At 38.7% G+C, this 23,699-nt stretch overlaps 1 protein-coding gene across 1 annotated transcript; it reads left to right on the top strand.

Annotated features, from left to right (window-relative positions):
* The first annotated feature begins 15,275 nt into the window (after positions 1–15,275).
* LOC146550254 (transcription factor HES-2-like) lies at positions 15,276–16,541 on the top strand. Its single transcript, XM_085260224.1, has 3 exons — positions 15,276–15,415; positions 15,526–15,709; positions 15,820–16,541. Exons 1-3 carry the CDS (start codon positions 15,326–15,328, stop codon positions 16,143–16,145), a joined length of 600 nt encoding a protein of 199 aa, XP_085116350.1. The 5' UTR covers positions 15,276–15,325; the 3' UTR covers positions 16,146–16,541.
* Positions 16,542–23,699: the final 7,158 nt, after the last annotated feature.

The following is a 23,699-nucleotide window of genomic DNA, read 5'->3' as shown; positions in this document are numbered from 1 at the left end:
ATTTACGCCAGTGGTGTGTGTTTCATTGTTTGGGTGCCAGACATGAAATAAAATAGCTTAAATTAACATTCCCTTAATCAACCACAACAAAATGCTGCTTGCAAGCTATCCAACAGCAAGATAAGGCACAGATGCAGGACTCTTAAAAAAAAAAGTTTCATCTTTTACATTTGGAGAAAGTAAATATTCATAGTGCAAGATTGCAAAAGCAGTTTTATGATTTTTATTTTTTTTTTTTTTTGCATTACATATAAGACAGCAAATTGGTCTTCCAGCGATACTGAAGTCCAACCTATGTGCACTTTATGGAGAAAACCCACTGAGCCTTTGAATTCATGTGTTCAGTGTCTAATCAAGCACCTTGCCGCACTCTGACTTTGCAAATATTTGTGAAACAATGGGGCTTTCTGGAGCACGATTAGTGACAGGATGCCATTGAAATGTCTTGATGTTTCCCCCTATGATGTTCCACGATCAACTAATTGTAAGTGGTTTTGCTGAAAATTTGACCGAACTTCAGCAACTAAGACAAAGTTTCAGACCAAGTAAAGTTATGGAGCAGGGTCGCCGAGTACTGAGGCGCACATTGAGTAAAAGTCTCCAAAGCTCTAACCCAATAACTGCAGGGCTGCGAACCTTCTCCGGCATGGGCTGAGCAGCTCCTGTAGGTGTAATGTATAGATGTTCAGTACTCTTGTCCATATAGTGCAAAAGCTACCTACTTTAAACGTTTAGCAGCTATACCTGCGGAAGGTATAGAAGCACATGTTGGTGAGCATTATCTTCTATGTGGCCTTACTGACAGTTTTAACAAAAGTTTCAAAGGTCAAGTTTCAATGCAAATGATGCAGATAGGCTGTCTGTATTTTCATGAACATATTGCAAAGAACTGTAATACATTTCACCACCAAACGGTGGCAGGAAAGCCTCGTATTCTGCAGCTTATCTCCACCTGGAACAGGTGATGATACCTCAAGTTATTTGAAAAATGACAAATTTAAATAAGCTTGCACACCGGAAGAGTCAGATAACATGTCTTAAAAACGACAAATTTGAAAGTCTTCATTTTTATCTAAAAAAAATAAGCAAAACTCAGCAATATGCTCCCCTAACTGCTTTGTAAACATACAGTCTTGGTATACACTGCCGGATTTAAACAAGACTATTCTATAGTTACAGCCTAAGACTAGGGTATTTAAATGATTAGATGTGGGGCAAATTTTGAAAAATAATGAAGCTTCACACCAGGTTAACTTTCTGCCAGACTAACTCGATTGGTTTTTCCGCTCAGCCAATTTCTGCAGTATTCGGGTAGATTCACTCCTGAGTATTTGGAGGAGGTGGTGGCGGGGGGCGGGGTATGAGCGAGTCTCGTGCTCGGCGCGTGCCTCTTCCGCCCATCTGTCTCACAGGTCCAACTGTCATGGACACCGCGCGCCAATTTGAGGGAGGAGGGGGGAATTCCCACGAGCGTGCTAACTACAATTCCCCAGAGGAAATGGACAGTAATACCTCTCAAAAAGGCTGGAGATAAACGAGGGGGGAGGAGAGGTCATTTAACCTAGAAGATTTTTTAGCTCAGTCTAAAGAACATATATGTGGAACAAGTCCGTTAGCTCGGAAGCAAAGCACATTGTGGTCGTTTTATGGGCACTATTAAATCTTCGCACATTTCCATACGCTAGCACTGTTTGTTTATTTTCAGACACACTGCCCTGACTCGCAGGAAAAAATGACCTTCAACTGAATATAACCTCAGCTGAATCTGAATAAAGTTTATTTTTTATTTATCACGAGACCCACAATTTCAAAAACTGTCGACCTTTTTATAGTAGAGTATTCAACTTCCAGCTACTCACTAAAATTGGATTGTCCGTTTATTAAATACGGTATAGATTATTTGACTGCCACACTAATCCCATCTCCTTGTTTTGGGCTTATTATTTCCCACTTTGGTATGTGGACTCTAGACGTGAAAGACGGGGTACTTTTGTGCTGCAGCTGTAGCTTTTGATGATCGGTCTAACACAGGGTTTAATCAAGTGTAGGAAATTGTGGAGTCTTTTCCCAGACTGTTAAAAGACATTCCAACAACCTCAACCAGTGAGGAGCCAAATCCCCATTGAACTGGAAAGAAGCTGCCAACGGTTTCCCTCTCCTTCAGAGCCTGGGAAAGCTGGGATATTTCTTGCACGCGTCAGAAGTGCGACAGTTATTCAAATTGGACTCGATTATTTAGAGCGTGGGCCCCATCTAACCTATTGTGTGTTCACATCTGCTGCCGCGCGGGAACATTTAAATGAGATATTCTCTACCAAGTTCAAACCAACCTCTTGTAACCCAACAACTGTAAAATTCAGTATTTCTGACACAATAAGATCCCAAAATAACCTAGACGTGAGAGTTTACTGTGGTCAATGACTGCCACAAATAGTACACTTGTTTTTTTGTTTTTTGTTTTTTATTAAAAAAGAGGGAGAATCCTCAATAAATACTGGAAATTGTAACTTTAGCTTGACCATTTTAACCTACTGACGATAAATGCGTTATCATCTTTATTAAAGCCACCATATATTCATTCAGTTTCCAGTCTCAGTTTATCGTGTGAGGAGGCACAGTTTTGAAAACCCGTTTCTAGGCTATATGCCAGAGTAATAGCTCCCTGTCCAGCCTGCTGGTCGGCGCGTGCCACAGCGGAATTGCTTTGGATTGGGTAAACTCGGGCGCGTGCAGGGAAGGTTCCTCCGGTGTGCAGCAGGGCATACTCAACCATAAACACAGGTGTGTCTTTATCGTCATCGTGTCAAATCTAAAATTCCCAAACAAACAACGTAATTATGTAATATTAAAAAACCCCCACGAAAGGACTGTGGTAAGATTACTGATCATAAAAAAGACACCAGACACCAAAAATAAACTTTATTTGCTGAAAGAAGACCAACACACAAAGCGAGGAAAATACTTTATTCTTTTCCATTCTCCCATCCCCAAATGCCTTCTTTCTTTCTTTCTTTCTTTCTTTCTTTCTTTCTTTCTTTCTTTCTTTCTTTCTTTCTTTCTTTCTTTCTTTCTTTCTTTCTTTCTTTCTTTCTTTCTTTCTTTCTTTTCGGTTTGACTGGCATATTCTTGAAATTGATACAATGCATAGATTGAATTACTATTGTAATGCGGAATAGAGCATACTCCAGATATTTAAATGAACAACAACCCTTTTGTATTTGTAGCTGCACGTTTTTTGTATAGGCCTAATAAAAAATTCAGTTTTCTGCAGCTTAAGTCGGTATGACAACATATATTTAGAAAATATGAACATTTGTGCTCTAAAGACATAAAGTATGTAATTCTTCTATAATGTTCCTATTTTTTAATCTAAATATGAGTGCACCTACAGTTTGAACATATATAAATGAGTTTTTACTTTTTAACATCTGCGGTTGAGCGCAGATTTTGTGTAAAATTATACCTTTTTCCTCTCAGACTAATAAACTCCAGGCTTGTAACACCCTAAAAGATAATCTGCATTTTTTATTATAGTAATAGTTATTGAATAATTTGCATTATTACAGTATGATACCTGAAACAATGCACTTTTAGAAATATTAAGCATACGGCATTATTGACAAGTCCTACCATATTGCTAAAGTTTCTTTCTTTAAACTTCCTTTACTGTTGTTCTCACAGCCTTTGAGACAAAACGTAGACGTCTTGTGCCCCCTTGAACTTACCCTGCAGCCGTGATGTCTGCTCCACAGCGACCCAGTCATCCGTGAGCTGCAGTGAGAATATCTGCGGTCAGAGTTTCTCACACTCAGGGTCATTAGTGCCGGACAGAAACAGGACAACTAATTTGATAAGACAGGCGTTTTAACGATGCAACACCTGCAGCAAAAAAATTCAAAAAGGCCTTGGCAGCACTCTGATGCTCTAGTGAGTCGAATAAAAAGACAAGCTTATTTTCAAAGTTAAGCTCAGCTATATTATTCTGCTGCAGATAAACATAATTGGACTAACTCAAAAGATGGACTCCCAGTGTTCCCTTTGTAAGCATTGTTAAAGATAATGTACAATACTGTAAAACCCCATGGTCACGTGTTATAGCAGTTTTAGTTATAGGTGTCATATCACTACAGCGCAAACAACATAGTCTACTTCAAATTGTGACACCAAATATCTCAAATATATACATCCATTAAAATAAAAGAACAGCAGACAAATGTTATTATAAATAGCTAAACTCTCCTACAAAAAGCAACACTACTACACTGTATCTAACTTTTATCTATATATTTTGTAATCAGAAAGGGTATGATGCCGTTTAAATTAAAAGTGAAAAACATACCACGTGTGACACGCCGATCCTGTGCTCGTGGATCAAGTCCCGTGTAGTCAGTCTGATGGCTAAGGTTGTATTGAGCGCCCTTTTAGAACACGAGATTTGGAGGCTCAGTGACAGAGACGCTTCTGTCTGTGGGCGGGCACCCCTGCAGACCACGCCCACTCACTGGTTGAAGGACTGTGCAGGAACTTATAATAGTACAGAAAAATAATATAAAACAAAATGAAATGAAATAAAAATAGAAAACAGCAACAAGATTAAATGTTTTAAAGCTCTCTGAAGTTGAACCCAGTTTGGTTTTAATGTTCTGCGCTGGACTACGAGCTAAAGTCTCATCAGTTTGACTATAAGGGCAGCATTTCAATTGTGTACTAATTTGCTTTTTCATTCTGAAAATAAAGAAACGCAGAAGAATCGTTTCTAGCGTTTTCGCCTTTTGTTGTTATTTTTTAAGCTATTTTTTCTGGTTTATTATTTTCTGCGGAAATTATAAATGGCAAATCAAATAAAGACTTTAAAGAACATAAAGAAACCCCTCGTAAAGACCACTTCTCTATTTTGGGAACTGCTGTGGTAAAAATGTTTTTTTTTTCTACGTTTTTTCTCGTGATTAACTGCCCACTTCTAGATTTCCCTTTGGGCAGCTCTTAATGGCCCCTGTGTCTGTGTAACTTCAAAAATAATGTATCGAAGCAGGAAGCCATCTGGTGCCTTTGTTCTCTTGGCTCGTGCTGTTCTCGTGCCCCTGATACGGCTGCACAATGGATTCCCTCAATCAGAAATCCAATATTCAAAAACCCCGCCACCACGCCGCATGTCCTGCCTGTCCAATGCCTGCCTCGAAGCTGCTGGCGTTTCTTATCCACACTATACTTCACTATTTACTAAAGAATTAAGAAAGACACAGTCTTTAAGTTACAGCTAGGTCTTCTATATACTATAGGACATACATATGACATGTCACTGACGCACAATCGAGTTTTTGTGTGCTGGTGCATTGAAGTGAGAGAAAGAAAAGTGTGTCAGAGCTGGAAACGTCAGCTATTGGCGGAGAAGCCAATGAGACGCTGTAAGTTTACCTATGTCAACTTTGAAGAGCAAAACAAATGTGCGTCACCAGATGTGTGCTTGGAGCTTGGCTTTTGGCTTTGTTAGGCTTCTTTGGATATTCAAATCCTGTCTGAGCCATCCATTTGGTTTGGGCAATGCGCAATTACACGAAAATATCTCCCCGCCTCTGAAACGAAAGACGCTAGGCTTGCTGTTTGGCACTGCAATAGATTTCATTTTAAAGAGGGCACATCTAAATAATAATAATAAAATAAATTAATAAATAAGTCGTTACAGTTAATAAATCGACATTAACTACTGCCTCAATGCAATCATAGCTGCTCTTTCATTCAGTTGGTTTATTTATATTTCATCCTTTTGTCTTTTGTCAGGAGTGAAGCAACATAACATTATGGACTTATTCTTATGTGCAAACACAGTTTTAACCATGATTCCATTGTGTAAAAAAATAATACATTCTGTGCACTAATAACAGTGGCAACAGCAATAAAATAACGCTCATAGCATAATATTTGACTAGAAAATAGCTCAAATGATTTATTGTCATGTTTAATTGTAGATTTTGATATTCACAGTTAACATCTGAAATAAATAAAGAGCCAATATAACAGTTTGATGGGGCTGATTTCTTATTATTTGATAGTGGTGTTTTAATTAGACAGGTTAGTTTAAGTTCAAATAAAAATATAAGAATATCCACCTTTTGTCTCCTATAGCACGTGACCTGGGGGGACGCTCAGGGGACAGATTCAGTGACGTCAAATGGTCGTCGTGCATGGTAAAAAAAAAAAAAAAAAGTTTGGATTTTCCCCAATCCGCAGATGCCTTATGAAAACGGCGTTGGTTTAAGCGTGGGGAGCTTTTTGGCACATTGTAATACGTGTTTGTTTGCGTCCCCAGATGATAAAATGTGACATCAGTGCTTTGACGACATGTATAAAAATAACGCTGGTGCTATGTAAAAACATTAGCATACGCACATTACGCGCACTGTCCCCACATCTGATGCTAAAAAAGCGTCATTTCTTTTATTACACAAACAAAGCTGTTTACTATTTGTGGAGGGACACACAGACCGATTAACAAAGTGAAATGAGACTTTAGTATACTCTAATATAATCTAATAATGATCTTAGTATAATTTCCTTTTCTGTTTGTGTCTGCTTTGAAGATGAAATAGGGGCAAGGAAGTTTGGATGGTTTATGTATTTGATGATCTGAAACATGTGATATATGCAAAAATAATAAAAAAAATAAATTAAAGAAAATGCTTTTTCCACACACAAAGAGCAATGTGTTATGGATTGTCAGGTCTGGATTGATGAATGCACAGACAGAATCAGACACCAAACCATAGCTTTAACCTGTCAAATGTTTTTATTTTACACATTTCAGCAATGTGGACATTAGCAGTATCAGAAAAAGTACCAAAAAAAAGGATACCCTTGCAACATCTCAAAGTTGTTGAATCTCACGTCCTGGTCTGCTCTGTTCTTTGGAGATCAGTGACCATGTTGCTGTCTTGCTGTCTATCATGTTGTTGAACTAAAAAAAAAAAGACACAAGATTCCTTCCAGGAATTGGTTTTGGTTTTGGGAGATGCCTCTTTTGATTTATACCCAGGATGCCATTTCTTAGAAATCGATGCAGCGTGTACTATACAGACACGTTAGGATGTCAGATATTTTCTAAATGTAATTATTTTGCAGTCTTTTCATCTACACCACTTGAGAGAGAGACCCAGGCACACTATGTCTAGGGGATTTTACACTCAACCAGCCATCAAGGGGAGACTGTTGGATTTCTCATTTTTGTAAAGTCTTGACTTTACTTTGTCAGCTTCTCAAAGATTACATACTGTATATTCTCCCAAGACCCCAGAATTCATTCTTCTCCTCTATGAAGGACATGAGTCTGAAACTTCTACATCAAATAGAATTTATGCAATATATCTTAGTCCTACTGTAGAGTCACTAGGACATCTTGGGCTTTGTATTGATGCCACATTTGTGGGGGTTGGGCAAACAGAGCCCTTTCTTTTCAAAATGACAGGCATTACTGTGTCCACATTTTATGGCCAAGGAAGCCCAAGTGATACAATATTAAGATTCTATCGGTAAAACTCAAATTGTTTCTTGAATATCATATTTTTTTATCTTCGATTTGATAGGATTTCAAAAATTTGCAGTAAAGTGAGACTTTAAAATAAAGCTTTTATTCAGTGTTCCACGTATTAGACGAGAGGACTTATGAACTCCAATTCAATTCAATTCAATTCAATTCAATTCAATTCAATTCAATTCAATTCAATTCAATTCAATTTCATTTATATAGCACCAAATTAAAACAATGGTTGCTTCAAGGTGCTTTATATTGTGTGGTAAAGACCCTACAATGATACAGAGAAAAAGAAATACAGAGAAAACTCAACTATCAGATGAACCCCTATGAAAAAGCACTTGGTGACACTGGGAAGGAAAAACACCTTTTTAACAAGAAGAAACCTCCAGGCTCAAGGAGGGGCGGTTTGATACAATTAAGAACATTTTCTCTCCTGATATTCCTCATGTACCAGTCTATACTAAATCTGTAATGACTTTTTAAATTATTTTGTTAATAAGGTCACTGCCGTCAGGTCAAATATTTCTCCATCATCCTCCCAGTATCACACTGACACTTTGCTTACCTCTGATACCTGGTCCTCTTTTACTCCCGTTACCTTACAGGACATCAGTGCTTTCTTGGTCATATGAAACTGACTTCAAGCCACCTTGATGTACTTTCTCCATCATTTTTCATTAGTGTGTTTGACTCTATTGGCCACTGTATTCTGGAAATTATTAATACTTCTCTTTATACTGGCTCAGTTCCCAGCTATTTTAAACAAGCTATTGTTGAATCAATATTAAAGAAAACAAATTTGGACCCATCTCTTCCAAGCAGTTACAGGCCAATATCAAAATTACCATTGGTGTCAAAGATATTGGAAAAAACAGTTGCAGAACAACTTAACAACTTTTTGGAAAAGAACAATATTCTGGACATTTTCCGCTCTCCACTGAACCTGCTTTACTTAAAGAGTCTAGTGACATTCTGATGGCAGCAGACTTTGGAGAGTACTCCGTTCTGGTTATGTTGGATCTCACCTCTGCTTTTGATACTGTTGATCACAGCATCATGATAAATAGGCTGAAGGACTTGTTGGGGATTACTGGTGTTGTTTTAAAATGATTTATGTCGTATCTATCTGAGAGATCTTTTACTGTTTGTATGAATCATGTGTTGTCTGAAACATTAGTTCTGCCTTCTGGGGTACCTCAAAGATCTGTTTTAGGTCCGATTCTCTTTTTTTGCTGTATATACTCCCTCTAGGCCAAATTATCAGACATCACAATAATATTTCTTATCATCTCTATGCTGATGACATTCAGTTATACTGTTCTTTCAAAACTTCTGAGTTTTACAAATTGTCGTGTTTAAATAATTGTCTGTCAGAAATCAAACAATGGTTAAATGACAGTTTCCTCCAGTTAAATGCAGATAAAACAGAAACCTTGATTATTGCACCTGATCACATGCTCTCAGAAATTAAGCAGCATATCAGTTTTTTAGACCCTTCATTTCAGCCGAGTCTCAGAAACTTAGGTGTTATATTTGACAGTTCAATGTCTCTTGAGAAACACTTTAAACAACTTGTCCGGAACTGTTTTTATCATCTAAGAAACATTTCTAAACTCAGACTACTGGTGTCAAAGGCAGAACTTGAGATGATTACTCATGCTTTTATCTCTTCTCGTTTGGCATATTGTAATAGTCTTTTTACTGGTCTCAATAAATCAGCTCTGGATCGCCTTCAGACCGTACAGAATGCTGCGGCAAAACTTTTAACTGGCACAAACAAGAGCTCACACATTACTCCAGCTTTGGCTTCTCTTCATTGGTTGCCAGTAAATTTTAGGGTTCATTTTAAAATTTTAGTTGTAACTTTTAGAGCTCGGCACGGTGAAGCTCCCCAATATATCTCTGACCTGTTGAAACCTCATGCTTCATCTCGAGCACTTAGATCATCAGGTCAGAGGTTACTGGTGGTCCCACGTACTAGGTTTAAAACACGTGGGGATTGGGCTTTTCAGGCACTGGCACCAAGGTTGTGGAACTCTCTGCCGTTGTATTTACGCTGTCTGGACTCCACTGACTCCTTTAAAAAGCAGCTGAAGACATTTTTATACAAAAGAGCTTTTAATTGATTTTTTCACTGCTTTATATTATTTTATTTCTATTTCTGATTTTACTGTGAAGCACTTTGTGATTTTTATCTGTGAAATGTGCTATATAAATAAATTTTACTTACTTACTTACTTACTACAAGTTGGTGGTGATAAGAAGCAGTGTGTAAGCTAGGGCTCTGAAGTTTTTTCATAACAATATGTTGAATGGAAAATATGAGCCTTTTCAGTTGAATTCAACTCTATTGAAATTGGGTTGAAAAACTTTCTTTTAACAAGAAACCCAAACACACAATCTGAAGGATCTCTGATTACATCAGACAGTAGTTATGCAACCAGGATTTTAAAAATGTCAAAACATGTAAACCAGACACACAAACCAAAGGAAAGTGCTCATCTCTTAAAGCTGAAAGCATTATTCATCATATCTGTGTATATGGCACTTGAATAAAACCAGTTCTAGTTAATTGACAATTCACTGTGCTATCCACAAATGTGCATATTAAAGCTTAATGATGCAAGAAGAAGCTATGCAAAGAACATAATCCAGAAATGCTGCCATCTTCTCTGAGTTGAACCTCATTTAAAATTAACTCCGGCAAAGTAGAAAACTCTTCTGTGGTCAGACAAATCTGAATTTGAAATCTATCCAGCTTGTTATCAGTACTCATTTCAAAAGCCTGCATAATGCTGATGATGGTATAAGAGTGCACTGTGCATCTGGAAAGGCACCATCAGTTGTGAAAGATGTACATGCAAGCTCTAGAGCAACATATTCTCCAATCCAGAAGAAGCTTTCTTTAAGGAAGGCTTCACATATTTCAGCAAGACAATGCCTTACCACATGCAGCATCTATTACAACAGAATGGCTTTGTACTTGAAGAGTCCAGGTGCTGAACTATCCTGCCTGCAGTCCAGACTTTTCACTAATGGAAAACATTTGGAGCATCATGAAATGATAAGCATGACAAAGTAGACACAGGACTCCTGAGAACCTAAAACACTATATCAGACAAGACTGGGACAACACTGCTTTCCCAGATGTTCAGCAGCTTTTTCCCCCTTAGTTCCCAGATGTTTACAGACTGTTGCTCAAAGAAGAGTGGATACTACACAGTGGCAAACTGTGACAACGGTTTTGAGATGTGTTGCTTCAATCAATTTTAAAACGATTAAATATTTTTCTTAAATTGATACATGTTACACATGTAAAGATTTGAGTTTTAAAATGTAGGCTTATGAGATCTTCAGATCATTGCATTCTGTTCTTATTTACTTTTTACACAGCTTCCCAATTTTTGAAACTGAGTTACCATCATTGTCTATGCTATTGTCTCGCATCCCCCCCAAAACCGTTCTACTTTGATGTGTCTTGTATTGAGAAGGACTCACACAGAATTCAATTCGTGGTTGGAGTCTGGCTGGCAAGTTAAGTCTAAGGTGTAAGCTTTCTATTTTCAAACATTTAAGCTCAGTTTCCTGTATTGGATGGTACCAAAAATGCCACAGATATATAAAATCAAACACCTAGCCATACAATGTGGCTACATTTCTGAAAAAAATAGTTCATTTTAAAGAGATCATTGAGTTGGAATGTGATTTTTCCCATGGCTGCGCAGCTGCTGTGTAGTGTAGGTGACCCATACTTCAGTCATATAATGTGAATTCTACTAAAAACTACAAAGACTATAGGGGGATGGTAAAAGAAAATTAGATGGTTTAAACATCGTCATGGTGTTAACACCATACTAAAAGTTTACAGTAAGTGTGCAATGCAGATAACTTAGTTTACCAAATGGCAAACAGTAAAGCCCATAATAATTTTTTACAAAGCCAAAGTCAGTCCACAGTTTGTTTGTGTCTTATCTGTTGGAAAATGCAAGCTATTGAATGTACCAGGTTGTCATATCATGTCAAACAAAGGACACAGTCAAGGAATTAGAATTATTAAATATTTGACATTTCAATTGAATCAAATATTTATTTCACCAGCCTTCATCTGGAATGGCATTTTTGTTTAAGCTTTCAGGGGAAAAAAAGAAGAAATAATGATAAATACACCAGTGCTGATATGCTTTTAAGAAAAAAAAACATCAACTGAAATGTTTGTCTTATGTCTCTCATGAGTCTGGCACAGATCATCACACTATCACAACAACAAAAGTCAGTTCTTGTTTGAGCCAAAACAGAAGGGTACTCTAGTCTTTTTGTTTTTTGTGGTACTTTGTAGATCAAAATAAGACTCATTGCTTCTGCTACGCCTTGTGACCTCTTGGTCTTGCCATCACTTTGCTGTGGCTTGCTTTTTGTAAAACCTTGCACTGTGACAACTGGGAAAGGCTGGAGCCCCCTGGACTGGATAAATGTTTAGGAAAATGGATGGATGTTTGTAATTTCTAAGCAGTTTCTGCTTATATATCTGTACTATGTGTATAAATAGCTTAATAATTGATTACAATCAGATTTTTGACTGTTATAATAAAATTTGTATGAAACATGCTTTACAAAGATTTCTATGTCTCATCTTAAACACATTTAGTATAATTTAAAAAATCATATGTTTTATTTTCTTAGCTAAATGTACAATACAGATTTGTGGGAGATTTTTCTAACAGAATTAATGTGGAGCCAAACATTAGTGACCATGGAAAGGGCATATTTTAAAATAAAAACAAACAAAAAGATGATATTTTATATATAGCCTAATTGTCGTCTTTAATGTTTCTGCACATTTTGAGTATTTATATTATATTCATATATATTGTTTATTGCGATTACTTCTCGCCTTTCTTTTAGTACCGACGTGGGACAATACTCTAATTTCGTTGTACAATTGCACAAAGTATGATCGTGCAATGACAATAAAGAGTTCAGTTTGTCAATGAAAGAATGGAAACTGGCAGAAAAAAACGATTATTGGATGTCTTTTTTTTGTAGCATTTCACGAAAATATGTATTTTTGAGCTTGCCGTTATGTATTTGGTATATAAATTTTCAGTCTACTTTAGGCTACATAGAATAAAATATTTTTTTTGTTTGTTTGTTTTTTGTTTTTTTGCTCCGTACACAAAGGTCAGTCCTGAGTCTAGCAGATGCTTTCGTGTCATGTGGATAATGGTAGCGTAGAATTTGGTTTGGGTCGCCAAACATCGTTTAGGGTGCAGTCGCGATTTGAAGTCTGGAAAATCTCCAAGTCTGGAAATTTTCATGTGGCTCCATGAAGTGGAGACGATCACCTTTGGCAGAGCAGAGTCCTTCGACGCATTTGGTTTTACGCCTCAGTGCGCTTCAGCTCCATCTGTCTGAACGCTTTGGCTCGTGTCAGTCTCATGCCGTTTATACAACCAAATTCTATTAAATCTCATAAGCAAACTCAGCGATTAGGATTTTAAAGATGTTTTCTTTAGATGCACAGGATAGCTCTTTGCCATTTCATCTCTTCATCCAGATTGTACCTTGTCCAAAATTATACTGAAGATGTTATAATTGGTATACTTATTGATTTATTTCCGCGGTAATAAACAATTTGACAGTTTATTTCATTTGGTTGAGTTGAAGAAATGAAATGGGGATTTAAATACCTAGTTTTACTGGAAACAAACAAACAAAACAAATTATGTGCATCTCCCACACAGTTGCTGTAAAACTTTGAGTGACTCCACTTTTCTGTACACCCTTCAACAAAGGATCACTGTGCCCTAATCGTGCACAGATGGATACCCACGCTGAAACCAAAACAAAAAAGGGTCCCAACCGAAGCCTTTCCTGGACTTTTTTTTTCGTCTTATCGCGAAGTGCCAGTTCCCATACTGGACTTGGTGGCGGTTATTTGAGGCCCCATGGGGCAGGGCGCGTGCAAAACCGTGCATGTGTAATGCTTGACAAAAGAGGAAGGTTAAATCCCTGAAGCTATAGAGAAGAGCAGATTGCAGTCGATGGGACAGCGTATCCTTGTCTAAATTATGAGTTTGTTGTGCGGTATATCTGGTTTCGCGTGCGTAAAAATTTACTTCAGTGTGATGCACATGTCTCGCTCCTTCTTGTTTCCTTGGAAATTCCCTGCGCAAAATGTATCCATAAAACTCCAAGGTGCTTCAATGACATTAAACATCAAAAGATCTATAACTAAATTTATTTGACATCATTTAAAACAGAGAGCGTTTATATGCATTTTTGCAGTTTTGTCTATTTTTTATTATGAACTCCTAGTTCTGAGTATTCTAGATGTTTTCTCCCTTTTCTACTCATCATGCCGTTTTAACTTGACTGTTACAAAAATACAACAATTGCACCATTGCGGTCATGTCCCCCTCCCCCACCACAGCCCCCTCCCTCGCAAAAAATGAGAAAAAAAAGAGACAAAACAAGAGTGAAGCACATTTATGGCGAGAGGACACATGATCGGGAGCAGGGGCTGGGATGCTGATGCGAGAGTGGTGCAGCAGCGGCAGACGGGGGAGGGTGCATAGAGACGGGAGACGAGAAAGGCGGGGGTGAGGTGGGGGGTCCCATCTGTTGCTCCGATCGTGGCGCGTGCCGAACGCGTGAATCCTACTGGCAGCTCATAGGCCTGAGAAACTGACACTCTTTAAAACAGCATTTAAATAAAAGCTGTTTAAAGTTCTGGAGGTTGATGTTATATGTGTCACAGTTATCGTTTACAGATTGCATTATTCTTGTATTTACATAATTTGTAGGGAATACTTAACATTTCCATAATTCATAATTCAAAATTCATATTTAAGTGCGACGATTCGTGGGAGTATTTATCAATTTTTTTCAATTCTTCCTTTAAACATGTGTATTGTATTGCACATGTATTGCACGGCTATGATATGCGATCTTATATTGCACATACACGCCTCATTTTGCTTGCATTGCGAGCTGTCCGTCACCTCCCCCACTGCTACAGGTAAACACCGTGTTGTCGATATTGGAAGCAGTCTGCTGAGGGTCCAGAAGCAGATGTTAATCCATACATGGCTTGGCTTGGGTATCTGGTTTATTAATTTTGGAATAGATTAGTCCTCCCCTCAAATTCATTCATCTAGCTCCTTTTTGTTTTGTTGTGGCGGGAACGAAACCATAAATAAACGCACGGTATTAATTTTCATTATGCAGGATGTTTTTGTGTGTGTGTTTTTTTTAATCTAACTTGTAATTGTTCATTTATAGCTGTTTAACTTTGATGGGTCTTATAAAAACATGCTGACTTTACTCGTAGGAAGTGCTTAATACAAACATAAACAAAATGATACATAGGCAACTTTTAATAATTAAAGTTATTAACTAACAACGTCACGAAAAGAACAATGATACACCGTAGATAATTACAATGGCGGTTGTCTGCCTAAGAAAAAAACAAGTTTTCATACCCTGCACTTGTAATTTGATCTTGGATAGACGTTGAAGCCTTAAATATTAAATGCAGTAAAACGCAGCAGCATCACGAAACTCCGCATACCAACATACAGACGCGGGGGGCCAGATGGTCCAGACAGGATTTCTACTCGTCTCCCAAGGGCCTCGCCCCCTGTGTCATGCCCCCGCTGCAATGGCTTGTGTTCCCTCCCCTCTGACGCTCCGGCTCCACATAAATAGGAAGCTCGCCAGCTCAGCGGCACACTTCAGCTCAGCCGCTCAGGAAGCAAGCATCTCCCGTCAAAAGCACAACAAGAAAACGCAAACAGAATGAGTCCCAGCTTCACTACTGAGGCCAGCCAGCCTCTCCCTGCAAGGTCCACCGTGGCCCAGAGAAAACAAGCCAACGAACTTAGAAAGGTAAGGAGAAGACGAACCACTACGCAGCTGTTTGTTTTGTTTCTGGAAATGTGTTCTGCGTTAACCCTATCGGTACAGCCTAGTAACAGTGTTGAAATTATTTTTTGTAGACTCTTAAACCCCTGCTGGAGAAGAGAAGACGAGCTCGCATCAATGACAGTCTCAATCATTTGAAGAGCCTGATTTTGCCCCTTGTTGGCAAAGATAACGCACGCTACTCCAAGCTGGAAAAAGCGGACATTCTGGAAATGACAGTCCGCTTCCTCAGAGATCTTCCTTCCACCCCAGTCAAAGGTGAGCATTATCTCTACGACATGCATAGCACACTGTTGTCCTCCAAGTTTTTAACACCCTTCTTGTGAAAATCCCAGCCACTGATCAAATATCTCCTGTCCTCTCTCCAGACTCCGCAGACAGTTACAGAGAAGGTTACAAAGCTTGCCTCCAGCGTGTTTCCGCGCTGCTTCCCAAAAGTCTGGATCAGGACGCGTGCCAACGGGTGCACGACTTCGTCCAGCAGTCCATGTCTGCCACCGTCACTCCAACCTGCCTGAACTGCTGTGCCCAGAGCTCCAGGACTTTACCTCAGATCCAAGAGAAAATTATGAGCCTCAAATCCAGCTTCACCTACAGGCTGGAGACTCAGCACCGCAGCAGCAGCGCAGTGGCTCCAAGCAGAGCGCAGGCAGACCAGCAGGCTGTCAGCGCTGCTACGTGGAGACCTTGGTAGATTAGATGGACAGTTATCTCACGCCTGTTTATTTTGTGCTGTTTACTATTTGTACTAAATCAGTGGTAGTTTTAGTGAGTACGGTGAAGAAGAATTGTTGGAGCTGTATATAAGTTTAAGTCATTTTGCGTTTAATGCTAGAAGACTCGAGCACAGATATCAAAGAAACTGAAGGTTTTGAACTTAAAAAAATGCAATCCTCTTTGGGGTTTCAGAGTTACGGGTTGTAGACAACACTTTTGTAAACCCCACGGGTTATTTTGTTTGAGGTTTGCACGGTTGACTTAAATGTATTTTGGTCTGTGCAACAGAATAGTCAGTAAACACTATGTGTTAACTAGGATGATATATTATTTATGTACGACAAGACACGTTTTATGACATTTCTGTTTTGTCAATGACAAAATATTTTCAATAAAAGTATGCTCCACAAAGATGTTTATGGTGTTTGATCGTTTTTGTTGCGGTGATTGAAGGACCTCAAATTTATCACTGACCCTGGATGCCTTAATGAGACGATTCTGGGTGAAATGAAAGAAGAAAAAAGGCGCGCAAACGCACAAAGCCACAGGTCATCCAGAGCCCATTGATGCTGCTGAGCAGCTGCTCTATTGTTGCTGATGTAAGGCGCCGCTCTAGTTGCCGCCAAATCTGTGGGAAGAAGTACTGGTTGTGTCACAGGAAACACACTGAGATTACTGTGGGAGTAACAACAGACTAGACTACTCAAAAAAAAAAAAATAAATAAATAAAATATATATATATATATATGTGTGTGTGTGTGTGTGTGTGTGTGCAGTGTATGTCTTGTATTGCTTTTAAATAATGTATAACCTTATTACAGAAAAACCATGAAACACCTTTTGCAGAAAACGCACTTGGTGTGACATATAGATGGTAGATGTAATCCCCGTGCTTTATCTACATTCAGTTTGTGAAAAGAGCAAGCCGTTTATAATTATGTTTTATTCAGATACAAATAATAATATAAGAGGTTTTACAAAATCTTGCAGAAATCATATTGTGTAGAAATTTTGTTAGACCTGCATGAGCTCAAAATGAGGAAAATTCGGAATCTAAGAGGAATTATTAAGTTAACTAAAAATTTGTTTTCAACCAATATGGTGACAGCGCATAACCTAAAGCATCAATGTGTCTTTTTAAAAAAGAATGAAAAAGAAGCTGGTGAAGAGCAAAGATGGTTGTACTTTATAGAGATGAAATATGCAGAAATTTATTTGAAGAATTTATTTTTGCATTTGATGTTTTTCAGGTGTTTAAGTTAAATTGTTTGTTGCATATAGCTGCTGGTGTTGTAGCATTTTCTTTTTTAATTAGGAGAAGGATATATACTGCCGAATGTATACAGTTGGAAATTTAAATAAAACATTGTAAAATGTTTTCTTAAAAACTAGAAACTTCTATCTGCATTTTTAAGTTTGCATCACTTACATGTCAGCTTTCCATATGGTATTTTTGACTCTTATAATAATGCTTAATCAAATTTCTGACCACTATTTCATGCATAATTCTTTTAGTTAGAACATATTTGGGGGTCCTCCTATGGAGTCACATTACTGTCAGTACTCCGGTTATAGAAAATATTTCCTGGGGACATCTCTCATATCAATGGATCCTTTGCACATTTTCTTTTGCCACGAATCCACACACTTCTATATGTTAGAGATCACTAGACCTATCAAAGGTTTAAACAGCCTCCAACTGCCATGTGATAAAAACAAATTAGTTATTTGGCGCCTTTTCTAGAACCCCTAATACTGATTTTAACAATTGGAATATGAACTTATTATTTCATGTATTTCATCTATTTTCCCCATAGATGGTGACTTTGAAAAATGTTTACCTTTTGTATTTTGGTCTCAGACTTGGAAAGACTCGGGTGTTTTCTCTATTTTCTGATAATATATCAGAGAAAACCTCTCAGTTGTTTCACCTGAACTATTATGCTGTTTCTCCATTTCATAGCCTTGAGCTACATCCATGAGTGTTAAAATCTGATTTGATGATAAATTATTTTGACACAAAGTGAATCATGGGGCAGTATGGTGGGGCAGCATGGTGGGGCAGCGGTTAGCATTGATGCTTCACTTCAAGAAGGTCCTGAGTTTGACTCCACCAGCCAGCGGGAACCCTCCTGTGTGGAGTTTGCATGTTCTCCTTGTGATTGCGAGTATTCTCTCTGGGTACTGGGTCCTCCGGATTCTCTCTGGGCGTGGTTTTAGCTCAGTCAGATGAGCAGGCAACCACATGCCTCATGGCTGAAAGCAGAGGGCCTAGGTTTGAGTGCGAACCCTGGCCCTTTGCCGCATGTCTTCCCCTCTCTTTTTCTCTCACAGCTCCACCCAGTGCTTCCTGCATAAGTTCTCTAATGACTCTGCTATAGTTGACCTCATCATTGATGGGGATGACAGGGAGTACAGAGAACTGACCATAGGTTTTGTGGACTGGTGCCAGCAGAACTGCCTCCAGATCAACAATAGAAAAACCACGGAGCTGGTGGTAGATTCCCACAGGCACAAACATCCTCCACTGCAACCACTAAACAGCTGTACATTCAGGTTGTAGATAGCTGCAGGTACCTTGGTGTTCATCTGAACAATAAACTGGACTGGATTCACAATTCAGATGCTCTCTACAGAAACGGGCAGAGCAGGCTGTACCTGTGTCTTTTGAGGTGAAAGACCCACTCCTGAAGACCTATGACTCTGTGGTGGTCTCAGCCATCTTTTACGGTGTGGTGTGCTGGGGCAGCAGCATCTCTGCTGGGAACAGGAAGAGACTGAACAGGCAAATCTGGAGGGCCAGCTCTGTTCTAGGATGCCCTCTGGACTCAGTGGAGGTGGTGAGCGACAGGAGAATGGTGGATGAGCTGTCATCCTTGTTGGACATTTCCCACCCAATGCGGGAGACTCCAACAGCACTGAGCAGCTCCTTCAGTGGCAGGCTGCGGCGCTCACGATGTGGGACGGAGAGATTTCACAGGTTTTTCTTTCCAACTGCTGTCAGACTCCACAACATGGTCTCTGCAGATGACCACACACGTGCGGACAGACAGACACACACATCCAATACACCATGATAGCCTTCGCCCAGTCTGCCTTATGTGCTATATTACTAAGTGCAATTTCCTTGATACGACATAGTATTTTATTCTATTTTATCTTATTCTATTTATTTTTTTTGTAAATTTTTTGCTGCTCTTAAATTGTACTGTCCACTTTCTGCTGTAACCAAAAAAAATTCCCACGTGTGGGACTAATAAAGATTTATCTTATCTTACTCCAGGTCTTTCCCAAAGTCCAAAAGACATGCCAGTCTCATTTTCATGGCTAGAAAATGAGACTGGCATAAAGAGCAAAAAGGTGACCTTTTATACTATAACTTTTTTTGATCAACCACCTATCCCTTATGATGATACAGCCCTTGAAGGTTTAACCAAAATGTGCTTTTCTACAGTGACTTATCATAAAACAGATAAAACATCTATGTATTGTCCTTGTTTCTGTCACAATTAGTCACTGATATTATATCGGTGCAGTTTCGGTACACTGATACTTAAACTTGGTTATAGAAAGAAACCAAGAGAGACTCTGGCTTTAATAATGGATTGGATTTATATAGCGCTTTTCAAGGCACCCAAAGCACTTTACAATGCCACTATTCATTCACTCTGGTGGAGGCAAGCTACGGTTGTAGGGACACTTGGATATATCGTAAAAGTGATTTGTTTCCAGTTTTTAACAGAGCTTAAATTTACTTCCCAGTGCTGAGAACTCAATCTGGCTATGTTTCATGTTTAAACAATTATGAAGGCTCAAAATTTCAAAAGAATTCAAAAAGGAGTTTTAATCTATCTCTATGAGCTTTGGGGGGCTGGAACATGTGATATATTTATAGTATGATGATAAAATTTGGCGCACTTTCAATAAACACATTGATGTTTACAAAAATGGTCAAATACACTTGATAAAGTCCAAAAATTACAACTTGCTGATTTGGAGGGGATTATATGGGAGGCTCATTGAATTTCCATGGAATTACTCATTTGGTGAGCAAAAGCAAAGACTTTTGCTTAACATTAGGAAGTAAATGTTTTGCCATTTTGCATAACCAAAAGAAAAACATGTGGCCAGTTCTGACATCCCGTTCTGATCAAACTTGTACATAAAAATAGAGAATGAATTCTGCTCTGCCATTAAATATCTAGCATTTCTAATTTATGTAGATGTTAGGCAGCACTTACCAGCACCAGCCAGTCATCAGTATATGCCTGCAATTCACATAAATACTCTTTGCTTTCAAACGAAATGCACTAAATGGACATTATTGTGAACATTGCTGTGAACAGCTCCATCATGTCAGTCATAGAGTTAGATCCATATGTATTTGGACACTGATACAATGATAGTGTTTTTGCAATGATCCCTCTTTGCACTACCACAGTACATTTTACATGAAAACATTAAGATGTGATTGGAGTTCAGATTTTCAGCTTTAATAAAGGAAATGGGTACGTCTCTGCTGACCCCTCACATCCTGGACATACACTGCTCAAACTGCTGCCTTCAAACAGGCGCTCCAGAGCTCTGTTTAGGAACACCAGCCACCACAGAGACAATTTCTTCTCACAGGCTGTCACTGTGACGAACACAGTTAAATAACCCACTGTTATATTGTTCAGGTCATATAACTTCTGTGACATGTTATTTCTTACTTTTTTAAAAAAAGCTTTTTCTTTTCTTTGCATGCAGGAAGCAAAGTAAACTGGAAGCAAATTCCTTGTTTGTGTGCACAAATGTAGCCAAATAAAGATGTTTCTGATGTTATGACCATGTGCCATTTACCCATTGTCTGCCTCTGAAATGAAAAAGTACTGCTTTATTAGTGTCAGAAGTCTTTACAAAAACCCTCCAATTGTCCCATTCCTATATGGAGTATTCTTGTGTCTCCAGTTTGGTGGTTATGCCAGGATACTGTCCCTCCATTTTACTCTTCATGTAATCCCAGACACACTTGATAATGTTGAGATCAGGGCTCTGTGGGGGCCATACCTTCCAGTACTTCTTGTTCTTCTTTACGTTGAAGATAGTTCTCAATGACTTTGGCTGTGTGTTTGTATCTGGGACTCTCCACCATTTGACCTTAGGACTGAAGAAGCTTCTCGGATGAGAGGTGAAACGTCTTCAAGCAACTTAAAGAAGTCCAGACGCTTTTCTTTGCAAGCTCCTTTGACTACGATGACCTGGATGACTGAGAACCTTCACAGACATACCTGATGGTATTGCATGATGGATAAGTATCTGCCTGTATTTCTCAGGATTAAGAACACGATTAATCCTAGGCTTGGATGTAGGCTTCCTCACATTAATTGACCAAATCTCCAACTCCATTTGCAGAAATTCAACCCCAAACTTTCAAGGAACCTCCATCATGCTTCACTGCTGAAGCATGGTGTTGCTTCACTCACTCACTATTGTACCGCTCTCCAGCACTTCGATGAACAAACTGCCTTCTGCTACAGCTAAATATTTCAAATTTTAACTCGTCTGTCCAGAGCACCCCAGTTCCTATGTTTTTGTGCATGCTTAAGTCACTTGGTCTTGTTTCCACGTCAGTGGTTCTTGTTTCCACGTCAGTGGTATGGCTTTTTGACTGCAACTCCTCCATAAACATCACTTCCATCCAGACTTCTCCGGACAGCAGATGGGTGTACCTGGGTCCCACTGGTTTCTGCCAGTTCTGAGCTGATGACAGTGCTGGACATCTTCCGATTTCAAAGGGTGATAAGCTTGATGTGATCTGCTGCTCTAAGTTTCCTTGGCTGACACTGCGTCTACAATCCTCAATGTTGCCCATTTCTTTGTGCTTCTTCAAAAGAGCTTGAACAGCACATCTTGAAACCCCAGTCTGCTTTAAAATCTTTGTCTGGGAGAGACCTTGCTGATGCAGTGTCCTTCACAACCTCACCTTGGTAGCAGAGTTTGGCTGTTTATCACCCAGTTTTAGGTCTCTTACACAGCTGATTCTGACCATTAGCATCTGTTTGGTATAACTGGTTGATCACCTGACTGTAATCCTACAAAGTCCCTGAATTTGATCAAGTGTACCTATGAGAATTGATGCTGGTTTGTTTGTTCGCTCATTTTGTAAACTGATAAAAAATAAACAATCATTATTTATCTTTCTGAAAGCATTCTCTGTTTACAACATTTTTTCCACACCTACCCAAAACCTTTGCACATTACGAGAATTTACTTCCATTTGTTCCAATTCCAATTGGAACAAATGGAAAAATGTTACAATTCATTTATTTCTCCATAGTTATGACTTTATCATAGAACAGTTTATGATAACAGTCAGTTGTCATAGCACTTCACAGTTTAGGTGTCAGAAAAAAACGGCTTAAATTCTTATATGAAGTAGTAAAAAAGAGATTCATATTCATTCATATCACTACTCTTTAGATTTTTAACTCCCTGTTTGACGCTCTGCACTCGAGCAGACATATAGACGTTGTAGTAAGAGCTCAGTTTGGGGAGTTTAGCCTAATTGACACTCTTCTGAAGTAATTAACATTCATACTCTTTCAAACTTTTTTCAATTTTACATTCACCGAGAAATGATATTTTTACGTTTCCACCGAAGTGATAGCCTCCACTAAAATAGGTGAACTGTACATGGTTAGAGAAAAATACTGAATTTGGTGCTCTCCGTTGTTTGAGTCGTGAAAAGCATCGAATCTCGAGATGAGGCAAAAAGTCTCTCCACCCTTAATTCCCATGAAGTGTTGGTACATTTCAGACAAAGGCTCGCTGTTATCGGTCTGCACAGATGGTTTGTCGACGCCGAATTTGATTGAAAACACAAAAGAGGACTCTAACCGTAAGAGCAAAACAGAGAAGAGCCGACCCCTCCCACCACCATCGTCCTGCAATCCCAGCAGGGCGCGAGGGGCGCGTGCAGCAAGTGTGCCTCTCAATTTCAGAACAGGGTTTGACTTCGTTTGAAGATCTTTTGCAGGCTTCTGATCTCAATATTTTACCCCTTTAGTATTTATTTGTTTACATTTGAAGTTAAATGCTGAACTAAGATAGCTTCACAAATCGACCCCATTGCAATATTATACCTATACTCTATTGCGTTAAAAAATATTAACTCAAACTGAACCAGGTGGAAAGATAGGATATATATTATATTAGAGAATTTAGTAGTAGAATTGAGAATTTTACAGTCATATTTTATTTTATTTTTTCTACCACTGTCTCCGGTAAGACAAAATAATACTGCTTCGAAAAGATATCGACAGAGTCATGCACTCCTGCTCAAACATCTTTCATCTCTGTGAAAAGATTGAGCTTTGTTATGATAAACAACCATGTCACGATAGCGTGGACGCTTAAAAAAAGAAAACAAAACAGAGGCAAGCTATGGGAGACAACTGCAGCATAGAGTAAAACGGGATAGATGCAAAGCTTCTTTCAGTTGGACCCTAACAACATGGACCTATTAGAAGCTTGCAGATGGGATACCCAC

Source organism: Mchenga conophoros, linkage group LG20 (assembly GCF_057382185.1).
Source record: "Mchenga conophoros isolate Kocher_MC1m ecotype Shallow Benthic linkage group LG20, M_conophoros_male_GT1.1, whole genome shotgun sequence".
Lineage (NCBI taxonomy): Eukaryota > Metazoa > Chordata > Actinopteri > Cichliformes > Cichlidae > Mchenga > Mchenga conophoros.
The sequence above is the reverse complement of the archived record's forward strand: the minus strand, read 5'-3'. Positions and strand labels throughout refer to the sequence as shown.